The sequence below is a fragment of the Oreochromis aureus genome, linkage group 14 (genome assembly GCF_013358895.1).
Source record: "Oreochromis aureus strain Israel breed Guangdong linkage group 14, ZZ_aureus, whole genome shotgun sequence".
Lineage (NCBI taxonomy): Eukaryota > Metazoa > Chordata > Actinopteri > Cichliformes > Cichlidae > Oreochromis > Oreochromis aureus.
In genome coordinates this window covers 35,995,212-36,010,761 of record NC_052955.1, presented here as the reverse complement: position 1 = coordinate 36,010,761, position 15,550 = coordinate 35,995,212, and the positions used below count along the sequence as shown (strand labels likewise).

At 40.8% G+C, this 15,550-nt stretch overlaps 1 protein-coding gene across 9 annotated transcripts in view; it reads left to right on the top strand.

Moving 5' to 3' along the window:
• Positions 1-15,550, top strand: part of usp2a (ubiquitin specific peptidase 2a) — a 105,834-nt gene that overhangs the window by 19,122 nt on the left and 71,162 nt on the right. The window contains exon 1 of one of the 9 annotated variants that reach the window (XM_039622840.1): positions 6,101-6,636. The exons of 7 other annotated variants lie outside the window; for them this stretch is intronic. In XM_039622840.1, coding sequence (XP_039478774.1) covers positions 6,481-6,636 — 156 coding nt within the window. In that variant the 5' untranslated portion in view covers positions 6,101-6,480. Of the gene's footprint in view, positions 1-6,100; positions 6,637-15,550 lie in introns of those variants that run through there. One more of the 9 variants, XM_039622841.1, reaches the window with a different exon arrangement.

Genomic DNA, 15,550 nt, shown 5'->3' with positions numbered 1-15,550 from the left:
GTGGTTTAGGGCTCACTGGGTATGGTTAACACTTTTTAGCACTTTTTTTTAAGCAATAACTTAATATATTAACAGTTTCATGTCACCAAGACCCTGCACATCCACACAGATCTTAGCTCAGGTTGATAGTGGGTGCTGCAGTACTGGGTGTGTGTGTGTGTGTGTGTGTGTGTGTGTGTGTGTGTGTGTGTCTGTGTGTGTGTCTGTGTGTGTGTCTGTATACCTCCATGGCCTTTAGGAGAGGTCTTATCTGCCAAATTACTTAAAATAACCAGCATAGGCTATGCGTCCACAGGCTCTTTAAAACTAACTGCCATTGAGAACAATGAAAAGAGAAGACATAATAGTACACTTATTACACTTTACAGTATAACAGCACTCTGGAGTATGGAGTTTTAACAATGGAAACTAACTGCTGCCTGCTGACATCAGGGGGTAAACATAGCTCATGCAAGTCTTTAATCACAAACATGACCTAAGATAACCAACTCATTTCAAAAGAGAGTTCCCAAAGAACACTTGGGATCATGGTGCTGCTGGGTTAACTATAGAGACACAAAAGTCAGGCTATATTAAAGCAAAGGTGAAATACTGGTTATAAAGAGTTCCTTGTTCTTTGCTAGAGTTATTCGTGTTAACCCCTTAGGTAATCAGCACCTTTTTAACACACAAAATCTGAAAAGTGCAGGACTTTAACTAGAGGTCACCAGCTGGGCTGTGCATATTGCTAATGAACTCAAGCACATATAATCACCGTCTTCCCAGGGGCTTGGTGTCTGCACTAACAGCAGAGCGTGCAGAAAGCAGCCCCAGTGGGTTTTGACTTACGAAGCTGTGTAGTGCTTTAGACATGTCATTGGCAAAACAATGGATGTACTGATCAGACCAATAGATTATATATAAAAAATGGAAGTAGCTTCCCAGTCTGGAAGGTTAAGCTAATGTTGAATGCCTTAAACTTATATTCTTTCCAGTGGCCAGCAAATGGTGAGTTCTCTGGTTTCAAAAAGAAATCTAGTTGTAAAATAAGTATACCGACTTCCACTTGATCAGTGATCTCAGGAAATATTTTCCTGGGATCCAGCCCCGAGTCCTCTGGTCCACATGCTTAAGTATGATTAAGATTTTTTCCCTGTTTGCTGCAAACAGTTTCACAACAATTGCTGTAATGTTTTTGATAGCCAGAGACTGGCATTGCCACCTATTTTGTGTGAAGGTAAGCATAGCTACATTAATAAACCCATGGTTATCAACTTGCTAAGTCAATACAGTGATGTAACCCCTTAGCCTGACTGCCGATGTTACAGTAAGTGAAGCCTGATAACAGAAAGATAACATGGGTATGTTGAACTTGCTTTGCAGTACAGTGCACAGTTCCTGTTGCTTGGACTTGTTTGATGTATGAAAATAGTGTATGTCCTCCAGCCCAGACTCATTGTTTTTTACTGATCTTAATGCAGCCAATTTTGTTTATTTCCCTCCATTTTTTTAATCTACTTTTTTCAGCCTCCTTATGTAGAATGTGACCACTTTTTTCTTAGGTACCTAGGATTTTCACACTGATACTATAGTGGCATCTAGTAAAAATCTAGTACGAGTTCTAGTTTGGGTGACCTGATAACAAGGTCAGAGGTCAAGTTTTCTGAAAATCTTGTGACTCTTGTGAAAGTAGATATGCTTAAATAGAACTTTGACAACTAGGCAGGCAATGAAGTGTAATCACTATTTGGTGCATACGTGCATGGCCATGACAATGCGGGTAAGAATGCACTGTGATTAAGAGAGCTTTCAAACATTGAGGCTTAATAGATCATGTATCCTTCTGGTCACATAGGTATGCCATGGGTGACCGGGCGGTGGCTGAGGAGTAGTACTGACAACTGCAAGTATTTTAATTATTTGGTTTTGTTTTTCCAGTTTTCCTGTGTCCAGTGGAAACAGTGTTACCAGTCGTACAGATAGAAGAACGCCAGTTTTCTTAAGTTGCGATGTAGATTTTTGGGCTCAAATCTGCCAGTGTTGAAGGGTCAGTTGAAATAGTGTTGGCAGGGCAAAGTAAACCCAATCCTGATAGTTTCTCAGAAGTCTGCAACACAAAAATAGCATCTGCTGGTGCCTCCTGGTCCTGCACGCCTTATGCTGTGAGTAAGGCAAGCTTGTTATCATGACTATCATCAGCTTTGTTTGGGTTTTTTTTTCTGTTTTCTCATGTTATCCAAATCTGATCAAATCTCACAAAGACGCCTACAAGAAAAAAAAGTGAAAAAAGTGACGTAAACATATCTGTGGTGTGCCAGCCTGTTTATCATTCATCTCGGTCATAGAAGTGGAGCTTCTTTACCACCTTGTAGATTGCACTGCATTACGAGGTTTTGTATGGCATAGCTAACACCCATGACACAATCCACATGGCACAAGCTTTTGTATTTTGGCTACCTAACAGTTATTAGCATTATCACAAAGCTTGCTAAAAGTGCTCACTCACCATGATCATAAGTGAGATCTGATACAAATAAGCCACCAAGCTCTAAACACACTCTTAGGTTAGTCAGACATATTCAACAGAGAACAGTATTATTATCACCTAAATGCTGACACATTTTGTCGCCACAGTTGTGTGTATTGTGGTTCTCCCATCAACAACACAGATTCAGACCACTTTCAGTCTATTGTTCAAAGTGGTAGTACTTTTTAAGTTTCTTACTGCTTTTTAAAGCCAGCTCTTTGAAAAGACACTGATGGCCTTTCACTCACACTTTTCCATGTTTGCTTGTGGAGACAAACAGCCACAACAGGGCATTGTGGCATGCTTGAGACTAAACTTCTTGAATTTTGCCTCAGCAGATCAGTTTGTGCTTTGTGTCTAGACTTTTTGTTGGGTCAACAGTATGTTTAGACAGTCTGACTCTCGGTTTGACACCTTGGCCAGACAGCTTATGGTTTGATTTAAGAGAAAAAGAAACAGTCTGGTACAAGACGGAGCTTTTCCTTGTTCTTTGGCAGGGAAGGGCCAGCCTTTTAAGTAGCTCAGGTTTATAAGCTGCTATTGTGGTTCTGCTTGATTGATAGGGTTTGTGGGTCAGTGTGTGCCACATCTGTCAGAACAATCATTATAGCAGGACTCTAAAGCTACTGTTCACTGCCCCAGTACTAAACCATGCAGTGGTTCTTTTGAGTATCACTACTCGGATCTTTAAATCCAAGGTGGCCTGTTACTGTTTGGACCTTGAGGTTAACACACAGAGATGGTTCAGATGTAAATCATCTGTTTTGTTTTCAGCTGTGGCAGCTGGTCATTCATGTTCTGTTTGACTACCACTTCTAAAGTGCTATGCAGATATCAGCATATACTGTCTGGTCATTTGTGCCTGATAGACGTTCTGATCTTTCTTTCAACTACACAGTCACTCATAGCAACTGGCTGAGCCCTGACTATCTCTGGCGAGTCTCACCAAGAGCTTAGAATTGTTATCTCACAAGTACACTCAAAAGATTGATGAATATAGACCGCTAAATCAAGAGCTTTGCTTTGTAGGTCAGCTTTCCCTCCACAACCACCATCTGATGCTGAGGTTACGTCAAGCCATTATAGGAACAATGAGCATCAGTGTTTGATTGTTGACTGAATTTGTTAGTTATCTGATAGTGTGACAGAATATACTCAAGTCAAGATTCATATATTACTTAGTGCTGGCTCTCCGCCATATTTCACAGTCTTTCTTATCAGAGAGAATTAGCTTAGAAAACCATAAAGATCAACTTTCTCACCTGAACCAGTTGTGTAACTTTAGATATTTTTTTAGTTTAATGTGAGTTTTATGTTGTATTTGTGAGGAACCATGTAAAAAAAACATTATAGAAAAGAGAAGATGCCTTGTTTCACATTTATCTGAAAACTAATTTCCATCTCTATCCCTGGCAAGGTAGGCACAGTATTAAATATCTCATAAATAAACTATTATCTGCTTATATATGATATATATAATTTGCAGATATTTGTGTCTGACTTTGGCATCTGTACTCAATAATGCATGCAGATTCCTAACCAAGCTAGCAAGCCTGAGCTGATAACTAGAGCTTGTTTACTTCTGGCTTCAAAATACAGACAGATGACTCTATCAACTTTTTATATACAGTTTATGGATTCTATTTGAAATTCTATTTGATACCACATGAACCTAGAGACAATCTGACTATGACAGAAAGATGGATTAAAGGGCAGAGCTGTAACTTTGTAGCTGCTTTATATCGAAGGATTGCCTGCATTCTTCTTTTAGTTCTGAATCTGAATCAGTGCTAGTAAGTCAAAGTATGCTCTGTGCGACACGTGACTATAGAATGAATAACGGCACATCAACAGCAATAAAAAGTATGAAATATGTTGTTCCTTGGTTAAATTTAAACATTTGAGTGAGGAGATAATCAGGCTGATGTGCCTAAGGAACAGAACAGTCCTCCCAAGGTAACTGTACTCTGACTTCTCCCAGATAACACTGCTCAGACACATTTGTCCCAATTTTAGATTATGTAGCTTTTTGCATCACATATCAGAATACAGACCTTTCTCACATTGCAGGTTTCCTCTTCAGGGATTTAGACTCTTTCTCTCTCAGACACACACACAGACACACACACGTGTTTAGTCTGCAGATGGAATGTGCTCTTTGGTTATTTATTGTGTACACACACTTGAATCTGGGTTATGATAATGTTGCTGGGTACATTTTGCACTTCCTCCACTTCACACACCGGATCAGCTGAAATCAGCTGGTACTTGTGTTATTTTTGTCAGCAATTTGCCTGTTTGATGCGATGGTGAATTAAACTGCCCATACGTGGGCAGGTACAGGACATTTGGTTGTTTTATTAACTACATTCATTGGGAAATTTCTTTTTAGCGTTAATAAAATTCCAGGTGTCGGGTGAGCTGTCATCAAAACTTTATAGTCACAGGTGCTTATAGTCAACAGACCTGTGTGATCAAAAGCATAACTGTAACATGCAGCTCTCAGTATTTCTACGGCAGGTCTATTTGGGGTTGCCTGAAGTGTAAAATGTGACCATCATTCACTTAGAAAAAAGGATGTGACAAAACATTAAGTCCTCCTTACTCACAATAATTCCATCTTTGTGTGTCACCTGACTGCCATCATGGAAACACTTGTTTTTCTTTAACACTTTTTCTGTGAACTCCACCAAGGTTCATGAGTGTACTCTGACACTGAGAGCGTTAGTCTGTAATCATCTTACTTTTGGTTTCCTCGACTTTGAACCTTAGACTTGAATTTTTACCTTGAGTTTTGTTATCATATTAGTAATCTTTGGTATTTTGATGAATGCCATCATTGATCCACTAGTTATTACTCGCTATAACCCTTGTTACTTTTCTCTAAGTAGACCTGGAATAGCCAACAGGAGTTATTCCTGTGATCTCTGACCTAATTAAACACTTCAGTGATGGGTTTACAGGAATAATTCATAGTTTCAGGCCAGAGAATGTGATATGGTGTTCATTTTGTAACTTCTGTTACTAATACAGTGTACCATTTGGACGTTAGTTGCTGTTAATCTGCTACATGTGGACTGTATGGGATATTTAGCAGACTGCTGAGCTGTCTGCACTCTGTGCTTGCTTGGGTACTGCTGATAGATCTAGGCTGTCATTCTACTACACCCTCTCAGACTAGAGCTAACACCGAATATTTATTTGCATGTGTCTTTGTCTTTGCTGGTGATTCACCGAAAACGCCATTAACAGCCGTTTTTTTTTTTTTTTTTTAGGACTGCACATGTTAATTTTAGAACTACTTGTCCCTGCCATCACATTAAGAGTGTATGCTGTCTTTCCCTTACAGCCGACGTTTCTTCCTCACTTTAGCTATTATCATACTGTTACACTGATTTTTATACAGTAATTGCCCTTATAGGTGACTTTTGTGTCGTGATCGAAATGGAGATGCGTAGTCTCCTTGGAGCACAGCGTTTAGTCCTTCAGACTGTAGCAGCAGCGCGGAGAAGGCTGGACTGACGTAGGCAGCACGGTTGGAGGCGGCCGCTGACGTTTGTTGTAGGCCGAATTTTTTTTTTTTCACCCGAGTACAAAGGGGACGGGCCTGCAGTCCGGTAAAACGGAATGGGAACACAATGTGCATTTATGTGCATTTACAGACTCACACCGCCGAATGGACCCTCACCTGCGCAGAACGACACAGCGGCCAGTTGCTCTTATAACACTCGGCTTCACCACGTGTTTGTCGCTTTTAGCGGGTTTATTGCAGTCTGTAGTAGCACAGCGTGGAACGAGAAACCACAGGTCGTCTATATCGATGAATGAATGACTACAAACAGAGAAAGCTGGTGAAACGTGTGATTGGCTTCCCTGAGATAGAAAGCTCATCATCTAGTCAGCGGGAGCGCTCGGAGATCTACGGCGTTGTCTGAGTAACTCCTACCGGTGATCGGTTTCATTCCTCCGCCAGCATGCCGAGCATGCGACAGTCCTACACGGTGACAGTTCCTGAGGAGCCGCCGGCCGCAGCTTTCCCGTTCCTAAAGCAGGAGATGCGAAGAAAAGGCAGCATGTCCGGGTCGGTGCTGGTGTCAACGTTCGTGGGGCTTATCATCAACCAAGCCAAGGTAAGAGACAGCGAGAGTGCCCGCTGTGATCTCTGAGCTCCGCCGGGGAGTGCATCACACCAAACTCCATTCAAAAATCTGACAATTTAACCGTTATATTTATTATGTTCTATTTGTAGAGCTTCAAAGGTTCCAGCTAAGATTGTATATTTGTCAGTGGTTTATATAATGTGAGTATAATAATAATATGTGGTATTTGATATGTATCTACTGTGGGATTCCACTGTAACAAACTGCAGAAAGTAAAACATACAATATATTTGTGTAAAGTTTAATATTATACTGAATGTATGAAATTCTCATTAATTTGCAAGTGTATATTTGATGTTTTATCATCATGTTTTATTATCTGTGTAAGTGCTGGGACGTGTTGGAGGGTTAATGATTCCCGTGGGAGGATTTCTCATTAAAATAGGCCACAGATGTTACTTCACTCCCGGTGTTATGCATGTTGTGAAAGATGAAGCAAGTTTAACGCTGAATGAATCATTTGCAGAGGTAAGCCGCTCTCTTAAGCCGAGCTGTACTCTGCTGTGCCAGGATCAGTAGGGCTGCACTGGCAGGTCACTGGTTATATAACCAGCGTTTAATCCCCCTCATACACTACAGCTGCTCTTAATATACTGCTCATATGAATCCCATTGTAGCGTTACAGTGGAGTTAAATGCAGGAATAAATCATTCTGGCTGACCTGTATGCATGCACCACAAAGTATAGAAGGAGGAGGTTGCCTCTGGCTGTTGTGGGTTCTATCACATGTAGGTGTGAGGAAAATTCTGACAGTCAGTTCAGTCTGTTGGAGAAAAAAGTGTGTGGTGTATACTTTCTACTCTAAATAGCTATTGATGTTTTCTCCTCAGCCAGTCATGTGATCACTGGCTGTGTTGTTTGCTCACCGAGTGGTCTTGTCAGTTTTCTTTGTGTATTGTTGTTTTTATAGTTGAAAAGTGTTCTCTATTTTGGATGAATGCAGCCAAAAACACAGTGTGTTTTATGCCAAGTGAAGAACTAAACAAATCCACTAAGCAAAAATGAACGTAATCAATAACTAGAGTTTTAATACTGTCAGTGCAACAAACAGTACATGAGACACTGCCAGTGCTGTCATAATTGTCTTCAACCTTGGTGGATGAATGGAGATGTTAAAAAAAAAATGGTGCACATGCGCCATGCATAAAGTGAGATTAAAAAGTCGACTTGCCAACTGCCCTGATACAAGCAGAAGAGGAGTGACCTTTAGTGCTATGATGCTTGCTGCTGCTGGTGTGTGTCTGTGTGCATGTTCTTGCGCTGCAGCGTGGAGCGGCTCTGCTGTGTGCCAGCTTCTGTTATGTAATGGCAAATCACATTAGAATACACTTTACAGCTGGCCCAGCCCGGCGCTCTGCTGCGCTCGTCTCTGTTGTCTGTTCCGCTGTCAGCATCCCACCTGCTCCTCCCGTCCTGCCCCTGTCCTTCAGCTCTGGCTCAGCACCTCCTCCGTCTCTGCAGACCACCGCTTGCACATTGAATATGTCGTGCCCTTCTGCTGGTGTGTGAGTTTAAGAGTTGAGAAATGTGTGTCGGAGCATGCTGGAGTGTTTGCGTGAGTTTACAGTGGGTATGTGTGTTGTCATCTGTGATCATGCACATGTTTGTCCACTGCAGGCTCAGGGTGAACCAGCTGATAGATTAAAGGTTGCTTTCTACCACAGCTTACCAACTCATTCTCACTGAATTCCAACTTCAAAAGTTGTTTGTCGACAGCAAGTAATATCCAGCCACTTTGAAAACCATCATGTGTAAAATGTGATCACGAATCTGTCTTTTCAGAGAAGTGATAGTGTAATTCTGTGACTTCAGTTGCTAACAGTGATGTTGGTTTACTTTTTTAAATGAAACTCTGAGATCATGACTCACTGCTTTGTTTTCCATAAAGATTTTAATGGCAGGTAATCACCACTCTTAGTCAGGACCAGCTTGACAGCTTGAGCAGCAGCTCTTCTGTCTTTACAAGGAACAGAGCATCGTCTCTGTTCTGGCTCTGTGCTAACACAGTAACAGTCATCCACCCAGCAACACATGTTGGTTATGGGTGATGGGCAAACACAACCTCAACAACTGAGCTGTACGCTGTAGACCCAAATGCTCGAAGTAGTTATGCAGATTAAACTTTGTAAACTTAATAAATTAAATATTTAGAATTTCTGTGATCATTATCTTTGTTTTTGATTTTATTAAACTCATGCTTTGATTACCTTGAATTATTATGGATTATAGACTGTAGTCAGTTTAATTAAGATGGACAGAAGTTATGGCTTGTTCATGCTCGTCATTCTCGCTCTCATGAATGGCACTGTACACCATAAGTGATGTCACATCTACTGCCACTGGTCATGTAGTTCTCAGTATTGGTAACCTTGCAGTGGTGATACTGCTGCCACAGCCAGGTTGAAAACACTAGTGAACAATCATGCCAGGTTTTATTGGACAAGGGGGGGTTACAGCAGTTTTACAATATATCAGTACAGAAGCCCAGATCAGATATTCACAGATTGTATGTACTGAGGAGATGTTGCAGCTGCTTGAAAAGCTGAGATTTTCTAGAAATAACCTTTGTGATTTCTTTGCTTCCGCTTTCGACTTCTTAACGTCCTGTACCAGGTCAAGTTAAACATACTTAGTCTCAGTAAGGGAGAATATGTCATGTATATTTGAGTAAGTACACATGTGAAAGAAATATAGGTGAGTTTGCTTAGTCTATCTCATGACTTTTAACATTTAGAGTTATAGCGTGTGTTTGCATTTCAGCTTGTTTGTTGCATACATGAGTAACACGATGAGAATATATAAAGTATAATCATCATTACATTTCCTAAACCATCACTTTGGAATTGCAGTGTTTGTACACTCTTGCACTGCATGAAACAAAAGAATATGTAAAACCCCTTAGATCACAAACTCTTACCAATAATACATTTTTATATTATCACACTGTGATTTCAAAATCTTGAATAGATGCTCAAGATGTTTTAGGAGATGGAGGCTGGCATGGAGGCCCAGCCTTCAGGAGAATGTAAACACAGTGCTGCTAGCTGGTAGCTACCTTTGTTAGCATCTAGGGAGAATTTCTCTCCTGAATGTGAAACACACACAGTGGTGGAGGTTTGTGAAGATGAACAGAGCAGTTACATAAGAAGCGCTGCTTTATGGTCACATGCACTCTATTTGTTATGTACTCAGTTGTGGATTTTTGTGTGATACTCCCTGTGGGTGAAGACATCAAGGACCTTCTCTCAGGTTAAATCAAGAGGCAGGTCCAGAGGATTACAGGTTGTGTTTCTTTTTTTTCCTCTAAGAGAACCATTCTTTTCAGAAAGATCTCACTGTTTGTTTGCATAGAAATGTGTTTGTGTGTGTATGTATGTATGTGTGTGTGAGAGTCACTGAAACTGAGTCACTCTTCTCTGATGATTCGTCCCTCTATGTGCTTTTCAGAAGGGAGAAATAAATAAGCTGACTTTCTCTACATCTGTGCGCTCACACAGATGTAGAGAAAGTGAGCGAGAAAGTGAGTGTGGTGTGAGCGAGCACGTCATTCTCGCTCACACCAGAGAAACTGGACAGTAGCAGGAGAGGTATCACATGGAGAGAGATTGTTTACACAGAGTCAGGTCAGGACAGACTGTTCTGCTGCGCTCTCTCACGCCGCTTTGCCAGCCAATCAGTTGCTGACGTTCCGTACTGCCAGGTATACCAAGGCATCCTGCTGCTGGTGGTGTGAGGTTTAGTTTACAGCCCCAGCAGACACAGGCATGGCGGGGACAGGGGAAGAAAGTGGAGGGGTGGTGGCTGCAAGGAGACGTGTTGTCATTAGATATGAATCATCACGGTAATTTTGATTAAGTATTGGGATTCATAATGCTAAATCATAAATCATTTCATTATTGTTTTTCTTCCACTTTAGTGTTACAGCAAGCCACCTAAAGCTGAAAGTTGCCTCAGACTGTGTCATCCTTTGTTCTCACTGGTAGTGTCCTCAAAGGTGAACCCACCTGCTTGCTTGATAAGACTAGTTATGAGACTTCTGAGAGAACTTTTAATTCAAACATTTTAAAAGTGTTTTCTGCCCCTACTTGTTTTAGTTTTGTCCTGGTGTGAGTTAGAGACATTGGGAGATACTGTGAATCATAAAGATGTTATTGAGTTGACTTTTTCACTGCCAGCTAGGGGTGGGCGGTATAAACAGTATACAGTAGAAACGATATAAATTTGGCCAGCGGTAGAGATTTTGACTATACCGCTCTACCGCGATAGCGCATGTTGATGGTGTCATCAAGCTGTGCGTTTTTTGGTTCAAAGCATCGCATCATCTGCAAATTATGCTGGGCGACAGTAATAGCAAAGAGACAAAACACGTTTTGGAATATGTGGAAAGCCAAAAACTGCGCTTCCTCCACTTCCGTACCATTGAATTATTAATGTTGAATTCTCTCACAGCTGCTCTATTCCCATGTTGTTGCAGTATATTAATGACTAACTTCGTATTGTGGATGGATTATCTCAGTTGTTCTCCTGACTGAAGGTTTGTCAGGGCTCTGTGTGCGGGCAGGTGGAGATGTGGATCCAAGTGCAGGACTCTTGAGACGGAAATGTAACTGAAAACCACAGCTTTATTGCTGGCACCAACAAAACAGAAACAAAACATGAAGAGAACACTGAATACGGAGAACAGAAACACACAGGCATAATCTGATGGTACGACGCGACACCAAGCACGGGAAAACACAGGGCTTATATACACAGGGTGGTAATCAGGGAATGGGCAACAGGAGGGAGACACAGCTGGGAGAGATCAGGGCTAACGAGACAGGGGGAGCAAAGCTGCACACACTAACATAAGACAAAGACTTTCAGAATAAAACAAGAAACCACTAAACAAAGATGCAGACACGACACTGAGAGACAGGCTAAACACTGAATAGAAACTGCAATACACATGAGAACCCAAAACCCTAAGAACTGATCCCTCACCAAGAATAACTGAAACAGATCTATAATGATAATAATAATAAACAAAGCACCAGAACATCAGAAAATAATCCATAATACAAAAATAAACCAAAATATAAGAAACTCAAAATGCTGGGTCAACACTGACCCAGAACTGTGACAAGGTTGGTCCATTTACAGCATCCTGCCATGCGATTGCATTTGTCCCTAACCATCAAAACCCTCCCGTTATTTTTATCGAGTGGAAAAAAGTTAGCGTTCATCCTCTAGCTTCACTGTTTATGTTATGCTAACCTAGCTGTGTTGCCAGCGATCACGTAGCATATCATTATATACCAGCTAGCTCAACTTCAGTAACCCTACAAACGTCACTGCTGTTTAGTTTTGTGTCTTCATTTATGTTGGAGTCAGAACATGGTATATCATGTTTAGGTGGAAACTAGCGAGCTAACTTCCTGCTAACTTGTAACTTCGTTTTAATCATGGATGCCTGGATGTTAAACTTGATTGTTACACCTGATAAAGCAGAAACGCTGATCATTTTATTAAAGATTAAAGAGTTTAGACAGTTTTTAACTCTCAGTGATGCTGCAGTGTTCGTTTGACTTTGGGACCTGCAGCGGACGGAGTTTTGGACCCAGATTACCCCACAAGGCTCCTGACTACGGTAGCCGTAATGCTCCGACAATCCATCAAGCGGTGCAGCTTCGTAGCTTGCCAAAGTCATACTAAAACATTTTTTGACAGATTTTTGAGCACCTTGTACCACATAAAATCAGTTCGAGGTCAGTAAGCACAACCACAATTCATACATAGGGTGCACCGGATTATAATGAACACTGTCGATTTTTGAGAAAATTAAAGGATTTTAAGTTTTTCTTATATTGTGGAACATACTGTATACTGTACAGAAGAAAATAATATATCACGATATATATCGTTACCGCACATGCTTCAAATCATACCGCGATATGGATTTTTGGCCATATCGCCCAGCCCTACTGCCAGCCCACATTTCATTATGTGTGCCTATGCCAAGAGGCACACCATATTACTATTCCTCGGATTTATTATTCTTATTATTATTCTTATTATTGTGTGGATGCCCTAAAAGGGCTTCCACACTATTGAGTTCCTGTTTCTCTTTATTCTTTATTCCACCATAATCTAGTTGCTTCCGTACGTTTTTCGGCACTTAACTACTAATTTGTCCCATTGAAATGAATGGAAAACTTCCACAATTCTGCTAAAACTTGCTTGTCTTTGAAACTTAACTACTTTGTCATACTTTCACCTAGAAACTCCATTCAAACTTTAAAATGTTCTCAGATTATTGGGCTATTCCTGTCTGATTCAGCTTTTTCAGATCTTCTACCGTTTTAATCTTATCTCTCTTTAAGTTTTCAGTTGCAAAATTGTGATTTTTCAGAAAATACATGCGTTGTTATGGTTGCTATGCAATTAAGTCAGAGTGAGTGCTGGTCCGTTCTGAATTTTCTCTTCATGTCTAAACAACTTCTTGCTACTCGCTCAATTTCCACTCAACCCCCACAAATTATACATCAAAACGTAGGTATTTTTGCTGGCTTTCAGAAGATGTCACTATCATTGTTGTGGGATTTACAGATGTTTTGCAAATCTCCTCAGAGCAACACAAAGTCTCAAAACTCTCCATAGAAAGTCAATGGAGAGTTTGTTCAAAATCAGCGCTGGATTTCTCTAATGAGAGGCATTTTCAAATCGTCATATCTCCTTAACGAAACAAAGTTGAGACACGAGGCTTGTGCCAATATATCTTCAGACATCCCTGATGCTCACAATTCAAGAATTTCTTCCTCACCTATTACCGTTTGGCCATGAATTACACTTGTTTGAGGATAGGAAATTTGTCCCTCGCTCAGATATGTTCAGCCTTTTCACCTCTTATCAGCACAAATCTCAGCTTTTTTGGCTGTTTTCAGAAAAACAAAACTCTTTTGAGCAGAAACTCTGCTGATTCATCTCTTTTCAGCGCAACTTATTGCTTCTTTACCTCTTTTCTGCAGAAATTCTGCTGATTCACCTCTTTTCTGCAAAATGTTCAGCCTTTTCACCTCTTATCAGCACAAATCTCAGCTTTTTTGGCTGTTTTCAGAAAAACAAAACTCTTTTGAGCAGAAACTCTGCTGATTCATCTCTTTTCAGCGCAACTTATTGCTTCTTTACCTCTTTTCTGCAGAAATTCTGCTGATTCACCTCTTTTCTGCAAAATTTTCAGCCTTTTCACTTCTTCTCAGCACAGTTCTCAGCAGCTTCTGCTCATTTAGCAAAATTGTCAGTTGCTCCATCTCTTGTTTTTGTGAAAATGAGTTTGGTTCAGTGAGATGAGCAGCTGCCTTGAGACCAGAAGGGCCAGGTTCAAATCCCGGTCATGACAAAACCTGTTTTCAGTTTTCTCTTTTGTTCTGCCTCTTTTCTGCAGAAATTCTGCTGATTTACCTCTTTTCTGCAAAATTTTCAGCCTTTTCACCTCTTCTCAGCACAATTCTCAGCAGCTTCTGCTCATTTTAGCAGAATTGTCGGTCTCTCCTCCTCTTTTTTTGAGAGAGTGAGTTTAGCTCAGTGAGATGAGCGGCTGCCTTGAGACCAGCAGGGCCAGGTTCGAATCCTGCTCAGGGCGACATGTTTTTTTTTCACCACCATGCAACTTTTTGCAACTTTTCATCTTTTTCAGCTTTTCAGCAGACAGCTTCAGCGTTAAGGCATCCACACAGCATTTTCGCAGGAAATGCAAATTTTTCTAGTTGTGTGGATGCCCTCAAAGGGCTTCCACACTATTGAGTTCCTGTTTCTCTTTATTCTTTATCTTTATACTTTATTATGTGTGCCTATGACAAGAGGCACACATATTACTATTCGTCGGATTTATTATTATTATTATGTGTGCCTATGCCAAGAGGCACACATATTACTATTCGTCGGATTTATTATTATTATTATTATTATTATTCTCCAGTTTCCGCCTGAAATTTTGCAGCGAATCTCGCCTCGCAGTTTTGAGACAAGCTTCATATATGTTACCTCATTTTGTGCGGCGGATCTGGAATGGTGTGCTATGACTTTTGGTGTTTATGAATTTTATAGTTTTTAAATATTAATATTTTAGTGAAAATTTTCCCGCTCCCTCTGCCAAACAGTTTTGACATTAGGGTTACATATGTTAGATCATTTTGTGCGGCTGGAGCTGGACTATTATGTTATGACTTTTGGTGTTTATAACTTTTATAGTTTTTAAATATTAATATTTTAGTGCAAATTTAGGCCAATTCATCTTTTGGCGCCAAATAAACAGACTTCATTTGTGGTGTCTTGGCTCTCTCTAGTGGTATACCGGGAGTAGTACAGCCGAAAAGATTTATCCTTGTGTTGAAAACTCCATATCCCACAATTCATAGCACGCCTCTACAGAGTGAACAATGGCGGCCACCACTTCGTTTTATATGTCTTTTATTCGTGTTTCTAGGTCACAAAATAAGCTTTTAAGATATTTTCAGGCGAGAATGTAGGTGTGTAAACTTCAAATATCTGCTTGTTTTATCAAGACATCCCATATTTAGCGACAGTGCTCTGACTACGTCGGTCCTGCCTGACAGCTAGCCGGCTACCTAGCTAGCTGCCGCACTTGGCTGCAAATGGATAGCGAGGGACTCTCTCTGTAGTTTCACCTCCCGGTCTCTCGCAAATGCTCGCATAGAATCGGAGTTACAGCTGGATGTGGAAAAAATAACTGAGTTGTTTGGTGGTGCTATAACGCCGAGCTACAACAGTGGGCAGCTATCCACGGTGTATGACAGAAAGGATATGCCGCGAATGAGACATACCAGGCAGGCGACTGGTGTTTGCTAACGCGGAGGTCAATCGTGGATCAGAGAAAGCGAAGGCA